Genomic DNA, 10,389 nt, shown 5'->3' on the forward strand with positions numbered 1-10,389 from the left:
ATTTGATTTACCGTAATATTAATGTCCCTCATATTTTCCCCTTTTGTAATTCACATGCTGAAACACAGGATCATCTGTTTCTCAATTGTCCATTTATTAGACAATATTGGGATGCAGATATCGTTAGTCATTGGATGGGAACTCAAGTTAATACCCCGAATCTCCTTACTATTTTTCGGGACATTCGTCATAATGTTAACCTTCCTGTAAAAAAGATTATTGTTTCTTTATGGAGTATATGGAAAGGTCGTAATGCTCTTATTTTAGTCATATCCCCTCTACTATTATGAGTATTTATTCTAGAGCTTTCAAAATATTTACAGAATGGAATATTCGTTCTCATCTTGATTCTTTTAATGACATTTTCCCCAAGACCCATTCTCCTCTTTACCATAAAACCATCCAAGTAGCTTGGTCCCTTCCTGCCCCTGGTGTTTTCAAAATTAATTTTGATGGTTCCGTTTGTAATAACTTTGGGTCAGCCGGAGTTGTTATTAGAGATTATATAGGAAATAATGTTGTTAGTCGTTCTTATAATCTTGGTACCTCGACTCCTATTATTGCAGAAGCTACAGCTCTGTGTAACAGTCTTCTCTTAGCTATTGAACATAATATACGAAAACTTTTTATTGAAGGTGATAACCTTTTAATTATAAATATTTTGCAGGATAAAGCACGCCGTCCTTGGAAAATTCAATTGCTAATGAATGACATTAAGAAGTTGTTGGCTCACTTTGAGGTTGTTTCTTCTTGCCATGTGTATCGAGAAGCTAATCGTGCAGCAGATTATGTTGCAACTATAGGTCATCAAATTTTAGGCTATGTAAATATTGACCCTAATGTAGATGCTAATTTTTCTTATTTTATTTCTTTAGATAAGTTAGGGTATAGTCTTGAGAGAAGACTTACCTAACTTTTGTATTTTTCTTATAAAAAAAAAAAAATATATAAATAACACGGCTCTACTCTAAAACACATAAATCTTGTTTTTATGTGTACCAAAGTCAGTGTAACCATCAAACACGCTAAAATCTGTCAGAAAAATGGCAGATGTTGAGAAAATTCAACAGGAGATTCAACAGCCATTGATGAAGCCTAAGGAAATCACCTCTTCTGATGGCAGAAATCAGGACAAAAATGATGGAGGTCATCCATGGATGGTCTATCTTAGCACTTTTGTTGCTGTTTGTGGCTCTTACGAGTTTGGAGCTTGTGTAAGTTAATACTGTACAACTGTACACGATGATTATCGGGGATAAAATCTTGGTTTATGTAGCCGACCCCATTTATTGGATTAATTAAGGTTTATAATGAATTGATTTTGCAGGCAGGTTATTCATCTCCTACTCAGTCTGCCATTACTGCAGAACTTGGTCTTTCTACTGCTGAGGTTTGAGCAATATTTTTTTTTTTTTTTTTTTTTTTTTTTTTTTTTTTATGTTTAAATTCATAATTTGGGAATTTTGCAATATTTGCTAGCAATATTGGGTTTATAATTAAATGTTTATTATAGTAAGTGTATTTACATGATTGACAATAGCTTCAGCTGTTGTATTATGTTCGTCTTGGTGTTGATTGATGGGTTAATTCGAGTCAGAATGATAGAGGATCATTAGAATTGTTTACAATTTGAACAAGAACACAAACACCATTAAAATTGAGTGGAGAAAGAACTATCAAGGTTTAATGAATGTAGATTTCTGTTTTAGACCTTTTGATACTTCTGATCTATAAGATTGAAAACCTTTTAATTGTTCCCTTTTCTTGTTAAATTTTGTTTTGTTCAATTACTTTCATACATAAAGACATTAATGTCAGTTCATCTTTTCACTTCAAAGGCCAACGATGATTTGCATTGTAGTGGACTAGTGGTCTCCATAATAGGACTTCACCCTTGCACATGAGTTGAGATACCCCGGCAAAGGCCAATGATATTTGGCATTGTAGTGGACATCATAATTGGAAAACATTGTTACAAACCCATGCACACGAGCAAAACATTATCACACTACCAAAGACCAACTATATTTTGCACTGCAGTGGATGCCTAAACTAGCAGTAATTGACGCATTCTTTTGACATGTTTTTATTTGTTCTCAAATTCTACAATTCATTGTTCATTATATGCAGTTTTCACTTTTCGGTTCTATATTGACTTTTGGTGCAATGATTGGAGCTATCACGAGTGGACCTATTGCAGATTTTATTGGGAGGAAATGGGTATGAAGTAAAATAACATCAATTAAACATTATTTGGGTGAACAATATGAAGATTATGAACTAACATTTTCATCTGGTCATTTGAACTCCTGTGAATTTGGAAATTTTGGCAGGCAATGAGAGTGTATTCTGCTTTCTGTGTGGGAGGGTGGCTTTCCATTTATTTTGCCAAGGTTCAACTTCAAAGCTTATTATTCTCTCTAATTTTAAGTAAATTTGGCTATTAGAAAAATAGATTACCAATAAAGTTTTCTTAAATAAACCAGAGTTCTTTAGCATTGGATGTAGGAAGACTATCAGGAGGATATGGAATGGGTGCGTTCTCCTATGTGGTATGTATGTTTTGGAGCTATATCATCATACAGAAAGTTGCTGTTCTACATATACTTGTGTTCAGATATATTTTAATGTGCTAGTTACCATGACATGGAAACATAATAGGTACCTGTTTACATTGCGGAAATAGCACCTGTAAATCTCAGAGGAGCACTCACAACACTAAACCAGGTACTTTTGTACAGTAGCAAACAAAATAATGCATTTTTCTCATTTCTGACCATTCAAATTCATTGGTTTACTTGAATACTTGCATCGTCTATATCAACGTTTATTATCAACATTATCTACATTAATTCAAAGTTTGGATCTATATCAAAGATTTTTGTGGATGACTATACGGATTAATCACTTTTGGTTCATGTAGCTGACCCGCTTATGGGATTAAGGCTTTAATTGACTGATTGATTGATTGAATACAAAGTTTTGATCTACTCACTTTTCCTAGCTTTACAGGTCATGATCTGTACTGGAGTCTCAGTGGCTTTTATAATAGGAATAGTAGTACCCTGGAGGGCTTTAGCATTAACTGGTAAAGACATAGGGAAAAATACAGTGCTTATTTCTGAGTTTGGTTTGTAGACTAATTTGGTTAATTTAATGCAGGAATTATCCCATGTGCTGTTCTGCTTTCGGGATTATTTTTCATTCCAGAATCTCCTAGATGGTTGGTAAGAATACAAAAGCACATTGACAATTGGGTATAAAATGCAATTGGAATAAGAGTATCGATTCTAAGTAAATACAGGCAAAAATAGGAGCTAAAAAGGAGTTTGAAGCTGCACTTCAGAAACTCCGTGGCAAAGATGCAGATATAACCCACGAGGCTGATGAGATTCAAGTACTATATGCTTAAAATCACTTTATTACTTATACTATAAATGTTAAACTGCTAAGAATTAAAGTGATTAACTCATAATTGTATACTACGTCTTTCAATTTACAGAATTACATAGAAGAGCTAGAAAGGCAGCCAAAAGCTACTATGTTTGACTTGTTTCAAAAGAGATATCTACGTTCTGTCACAGTAAGACTTCCATCCTTGCTATATTTTGTGAGCATAGTAGTGTCAATTCTGTGATTCTACAATTTTTCAGAATAAGTACTTGTTTAACTGTTCTGTGATGCCAGATAGGGGTTGGATTGATGGTTTTCCAACAGTTTGGGGGAATTAACGGTATCTGCTTCTATGTCAGCAATATTTTTGAGATGGCCGGTAAGCAATCTTTATTTAAGAAATTGCAAGGAAGACAGAATTTTTTTTTTTTTTAATTTTTTTTTTTATAAATGAATTGTGCATATCCACTATCTACCAAATTCATTCTGATTCATATTTACATAAGTGCAGGATTTTCACCAAGCATTGGTACTATAATATACGCTTTGCTGCAGGTTTGAAATGCACTGTTCATGTTGTTTGTTAGATATTAGTTTGTGTGACTGATCCAATTATTAGTAAATTTCTGCACTACAGGTTGTGGTTACAACTATTGGAGCGACTTTAATCGACAAAGCAGGAAGAAAACCACTGCTTTTGGTAAATATGTTCTGTATTATTTCGCATTATTTGTTACCTTCTCTGATTAACTAGGATCTTATCTCTCTTTTTATAGGTTTCTGCAGTTGGGCTGGTTGTAGGTTGCATATTGACTGCTATTGCATTCTACCTCAAGGTAACTTATAGAAAAAATCAAACAGAACCTGCTTCAAGTATTACATAAAGTGTGCTAAATTTCTTTTTTTTTTTTTTTCTTTTTATTTATTTATTTATTTTTTTCACGAATCAGGCTCATGAGCTATCAGAGAAAACAGCGTCAGTACTAGCAGTAACTGGCATACTGGTAGAGCATTTATCGGCTTCAAGAAATTTTTTGTAAATCTGTCAATTAATGTGGATGAAATGATGAATGGAAGCTAAAGCCGTATGCTATTATCTTAATCTCCATTTAGGTATACATATCAGCCTTTTCAGCAGGCATGGGAGCAGTTCCTTGGGTTGTAATGTCAGAGGTGATGGCATACCACAAAAATTACTACTATTTCAAATGTAAATTTCAGTCTGTATATCTAAAATTTGTGTTTTTGGCAGATTTTCCCTATAAATGTGAAGGGAGTAGCTGGTAGTCTGGCAACACTCGTCAACTGGTTTGGTGCTTGGGCGATTTCCTATACGTTTAATTTTTTGATGGAATGGAGTTCGTGTGGTATATTCCTATGCCTAATTCTGGATTATGTTACTTTGAGTTAAATATGTGGTGTTTAAGCTACTACAAATCATTTTATGACATGTTTGTTTGATGGTGTATCTCCTCAGGTACCTTCATTCTTTATGCAGCAATCAATGCAGCAGCGATCGTTTTCATTGTCATGGTTGTACCTGAAACAAAAGGAAGAACTCTTGAGCAAATTCAAACGGACATTAATGCTTAAACTAGTGAGGAAACAAGCACACCCCATTTTCTAGTGAATCAGACGAGTTAAATTCTTTCAGGAGAATAAACAATTGTAGCATAAATTTGTCATCCTTGGTTCTTTGGAAAAAAAAAATCTCTTTATTTATCATTATGTCTTATACATTGGCAATACTTGTCATTCTTTTTGACAAGTAGATTGATCCATAAAAGTGCATATAAAAAGGATGTATCTAATTGTCAAATGTCAGTCCTTCATTCTCAATTGAGTATTTCACCCATTAGACATAATACCAATCATTTATTGATTAGTAATTCATCATTGTTGAAGGGTCAACTCAAACAAAAATTTTAAGCTCCCTCATGTAAGACCATAAGAACCTTTTTGGGCATGAAATATGAACGCAGCATTAGCATAAGTAATTGTATACCCAATGCTACACATATATATAGAATTTAAATCTTGAGAGCCACAGCATAAAATGAATAAAAAACATACACACGCACAAATTTGGATCATTAGATCATCAATTTGGGAGAAAGTTCAACTAACTAGTGACATTCAAAGGACAAAAAAAACCTTGCGGTAGTCCCTCTCCTCAAGACCTCAACACATTCACCATGAACCTAACTTAATAGTTTGTCTCAATCTGTAACTCAAAACCCACATTGCAAGATAATACGGAGTATATCATAATAATAATTGTATATATATTACTTAGAGTTTAACAATAATAAATTTAGGAAAAACTTCCTTGTTATCGAGTATGTTGTAGTCCCTATGACCTTATTTATTATTTGCTCAATTTGACTTCTCACTGTCTTCAAAATGCATTTTAAAACACATATATACTTCCTTCGTTGCTAAATAATTGACACGTTTGAATTGTTTCACTGTTCAAATACTAACTTTGACCATCGTTTTTTTAATAACATAAAATACACAAATTTTATCATGAAGTATATGGTTAAATAGGTTTTAATATAAAGTTTCATAATATCGACTTTTTTTTTTTTTTACTAAGCTAATATTCAATCATATTTCCTCCGTTTATATTTAGTTGACACGATTAATTTAGGCACATATATTAAGGAGAGGAGACCGAGAGAGTGAGAGAAAATGATAAAGCAAGTGAAGTACTGTAGACACCTAAAAATGTCTTCCCAAAACCAAACCCGATGATAAACAACCTTTCATCGCCATTATTGGCCGGGTTGAGTATTTAATCTTGGAGTGCTTAAATCCATATTTCCATTTTATAAACCAACCCAATTCATAGCCCATTTTCTCAAACCATAACTTATTTTCCTCTTTTCTTGCTTTTAAACCCAAAATAATTCATTTCGTGTCCTTTAAAATCATTCATTTCGTGTCCTTTTTATAAAAACATTTAGTCCAGTTTATTTTGGTCCATAATCTGAGTCCAATGATTAATTAGTTGGATGGAGATTGAAAAGAGCTTTCCAACGACATATTATAAGCCCAAATCCGAGTTATAACGAATAAGTTATGGCCAAAATACTAAACTGACCCAAATCGAACCGATGCCCATCTTACCTACGACCCCATGATCATGTGGAGGGTCCAAAAACTTTAATCCCATCCCTAAACCAATTAGGATTAACTGGAAGCTTTTATAAGTTTCTAAAATATCTTAATTATTCTTTTTGAAAGGATAAGATTAAAGAGTTTGAAATTAATAAAACTTTTCCTTTTGAAAGTCCTAATTTTATCCGAATTGAAAGACGTTCAAAGATAGACAGATATTATTTTTGCGCCTTATATTTTTTATCCAAATATTATATGGTTGGATAGCCCTTGAAATTATCTTTCCAATGATATATTATAATATCAATTTCGAGCTATAACAGAAAAGATATGAATGAAATATCAAACTCTATCCAAAACTGAAACTATCCCACTATTTCGTCCATATCTTTTATTATACAAAGGATTTTAATATTATTTAAATTGTTTTAGAAATTAAACCTAAAGATCTTTCAAACGATATCTAATTTATCTTATTCCAATTTCCGGATCAAAAGATATGATAAAAACAAAAATCGCAAAAACTGCTGTCCATCGCACGAGTTTTATCCGATTCGAATTCTTATCTTATCTTAATTCTTTGACCCTTCTTTTTCATTATAAATAGAGATCATATCACCCCTTTTTCAATGATCAACAAGCTTGATCAAAATTTCATTCTCTTCTTCCTCTTTAGCCTAAACACTAGCCTCCCCACTCTTTCACTATTCCTTCCTTTAAGCACTCGATGGAGTCCATACAATACCTGAATTTCTATACTTTAACCAAGGCGTGAAAGGTATAATTGACTGAGGGTTTGGACCAAATCAACTCTACTTTTAATTTAATTGTTTCAATTTGATTTATATTTTTATTGAAGTTACTAACAGTTTATTCATGATGTAGCAATTTAAGGAAACACGGAAAGTGAGTAATTAATCACTTAAGTACTCTTATTTTTATTCTTGTTGCTAGTATCATGATTAGGTTTATTTATATTTTATTTGACTAACGTTATTATTGTTAAATTGATTCCAATATTAATGCTTATTCTATTATATTTATTGATCCCCATATTGCATATTAAAGGGAATATGTAATTGAAAATCACGCCTACTAAGATAATTTGGACGATCGGTTAGGTTCCTCTTTAATCTTGTTATTTAATCAAGTGATCACAAATATTTTAGAATTATTTGTTGCATTAATATTCAACCAATTTAGCATAATAATAGATTGGAGAAAATTGAATCTTTGTTTGAATGCCTTTGAGATCGCAGGAATCACTTTTCACTATAAGAATCGAGTAGAGGCCAATACGGGCGAATGTGACTCCATGACTCACTTCGTACCATCATCCCCGATCCTCCTTTTGTGGTTCCGAACCATACGGAGTTAGTAATCTCATGGATTATGAATGGGGTGTAACCTTCACGGGTCAATCGTTGTTGCCTATCATTGTCCCATATCGTGGTTGCTTTTTTATGATCCGTGAACGGTTTACAAGTTCCTTAAAAACTTGTTGGCGTCTCCCTACTTTCCTTGTCCCTAATCATATATGTCAATTCCCACTTCCTATGAGAGCCAAGCATATTCACACATGCTTTAATGTAGGCGCACTTTGAGCGACGCCTACAATTTGGCGACTCCACTGGGGAGGATTCTTGGTTATTTATCGATTTGAGTGATCGATATTTAATTGAGATGAGTGGATGAGACTTGAAAGATTCTTGAATTGTATTCTTGCAATTTAATTGGCATTGTCACATATGCATATGCGTTTTAGCTTACCTATTTTTCCACAATAGTACGTGTTCTACATATGTGGCTAGACCGGGGGATTTAAGCTCTATCAACCCAAAAACGCTCATGGCAATAATGGTTCATCTGAGTTTTTAAATCCACCCAAACCATGGATTCGAGTTTGATTTCATCACGAACTCGCGGAGCCTCCCGTTGGCATACACCCTCAAGGGAGGCTGCCTTGCCAAGGGACTCATTACTCCTATTGGACCTCTTCAAGATCCCCCACTTGAAAAGAGATTGCCTAGTTGAAATCCCAATGTGCGCTGCAAGTACCATCAAGGTAGGGGTCATGCTACTGAGAGCTGTTGGAAGCTAAAGGAGGCTATCCAACATTTGATTGATGATAACAAGCTTCCCATACCTCCAGTTAACAAGAAGAACGAGTGATGATAAAGCAAACAACGCAAGACAAGAGGCGAGCTTCAACGACGAGATTTCATGACATCTTTTTTCTTTTTCTTTATTTACCCTTTCCCCAATAAGTCTAGCATAGGCACCTTTCTTTTCTCTTTAGATTTATTTTGTAGGATCATTATTTCTTTTCCTTAAATAAAATGAGCATTTTATTCTCTTACATATGATCATCTCATTATATTGCATTAAAAAAAAAAAATTCATGTCAAACTAAGCACAAGGTATATCAATGATTAGAGGCACCCCTTGTAGCCCATCATATCACCTTTCACCCTTCAATTATACATCCTTTCTTCATAAACCACTTTGAGCCTCGTCTAATGATAGACCTTTCATCTTTCAACCCACATCTACCTAACCTTGGGATGGGATGGTGTGTAACTTATGCAATCTCAAAAGCTTGAGTGACTTCAAAAAATTAAAATAGCAAAAATGAGAAAAAGCAAATAATAATAATAAAAGTATACAAAAGGGAAAGTGTTCCAATGTCTTTGATACGAAAGTATCTTCGATAAGAACACGTCTCAGATTACGTCTCTTATCGAGTGCTCGGTACCGTGCCTGAGAAACATGAATTCCAAGTGAGTGATAGACCGCATGATCGGGATTGCCCACACTTATAAAAATTACAAAAGCAAAAAAAAGAGAGCAAAATTTTAATAAATAAAGCAAAAAAAAGAGAGCTAAAAAAGAGTAGAAACTCAAGCATAAAAATACAAATATTCAAAAGCGAGGTTGCACACCTTGGGGGCTTATCGAGGGTTTTGAGCCTTTATCCCCTTCTTCTTCAAGCCTTTAGCCTAACCACGTTACAACCCTTAAAAAGACCTTTTTGAGGTATACACACACTTGTGCGAGTTTCGGCTAGAGCTACGTTCGGCCTGATTACTAACGGATACGTAGGCAACCTCACATCGAGGTGCGGCCGTAATAAACATGCATTCATATTCACACTCACACCATGATCATATCAAGGGATCCCTGTGCTCATCCCTATTCATTTAGAGCTAGACTTGGGGGCTTGATCCCTACATCATTAGCTTACCTAGCTTAAAGAGTCATCATCATTTGACTCTTCTAAAAAATAATACTTTCCCACACACTTAGCCTTTGCGGCATAACTTTAGTGTCACTTTCACACACATCACAGATACATGACCAAATATACCTTCCCTTAGGAACCCTTTGTCATGGAATCTTAACACAACGTTGAAGCATGCCTTGTCATATTAACATCACTCATCAATTATCATTGCATATTGAAGTATGAAGTGCTTAGCCTCCGTGCCTAAGTTACCTAAATACTTTCATTATCGAGTCAACTAGGATAGTCTAAGACGTTATAATCCTTGTACTATGAGAAACAACATTCGACTATGCTCATTCAACATGCATTTGAAAACTTCGATTCTTTTTTCGCGTCTTTCTTTTTCGGGAGAAAGTCGGTACCCTCCACAAAAATGATATAAAATTTTTGCTTTTTTGCATTTCTGAGTCACATTGAATCAACACTATGCACACACAGGTCATGAGTCACATGTGTCATTTCACTTTGAGTCGAGTCATCCTCGAGTCAATCACAGCGAGTCAAGTTTATACCTTGAGTCATGTCAAGTCAATAAGTCAAGCAACGCTAAGCCTTAGGTCAACCCTAAGATAATTAAAGAAATTGGC

The 10,389-nt window shown here is 34.2% G+C and overlaps 1 protein-coding gene across 1 annotated transcript; it reads left to right on the plus strand.

Annotated features, from left to right (window-relative positions):
- The first annotated feature begins 974 nt into the window (after positions 1-974).
- LOC110709979 (sugar transporter ERD6-like 7) lies at positions 975-5,212 on the plus strand. The gene is made up of 18 exons (XM_021888236.1): positions 975-1,214; positions 1,328-1,390; positions 2,131-2,220; positions 2,334-2,393; positions 2,487-2,552; positions 2,662-2,727; positions 3,013-3,088; positions 3,163-3,227; positions 3,305-3,397; positions 3,503-3,583; positions 3,688-3,772; positions 3,905-3,948; positions 4,031-4,093; positions 4,170-4,229; positions 4,344-4,397; positions 4,507-4,566; positions 4,646-4,760; positions 4,871-5,212. Exons 1-18 carry the CDS (start codon positions 1,044-1,046, stop codon positions 4,984-4,986), a joined length of 1,428 nt encoding a protein of 475 aa, XP_021743928.1. The 5' UTR covers positions 975-1,043; the 3' UTR covers positions 4,987-5,212.
- Positions 5,213-10,389: the final 5,177 nt, after the last annotated feature.

Source organism: Chenopodium quinoa, unplaced genomic scaffold (genome assembly GCF_001683475.1).
Source record: "Chenopodium quinoa cultivar QQ74 unplaced genomic scaffold, ASM168347v1, whole genome shotgun sequence".
Taxonomy (NCBI): domain Eukaryota; kingdom Viridiplantae; phylum Streptophyta; class Magnoliopsida; order Caryophyllales; family Amaranthaceae; genus Chenopodium; species Chenopodium quinoa.

Bases quoted from the DNA above. Each gene is read 5' to 3' on its own strand.
- LOC110709979 (XM_021888236.1), top strand. From the start codon at position 1,044: ATGGCAGATGTTGAGAAAATTCAACAGGAGATTCAACAGCCATTGATG. The intron at 1,215-1,327 runs GTAAGTTAATAC...TTGATTTTGCAG, and splicing joins CTTACGAGTTTGGAGCTTGT to GCAGGTTATTCATCTCCTAC. The intron at 4,567-4,645 runs GTGATGGCATAC...TGTTTTTGGCAG, and splicing joins CTTGGGTTGTAATGTCAGAG to ATTTTCCCTATAAATGTGAA.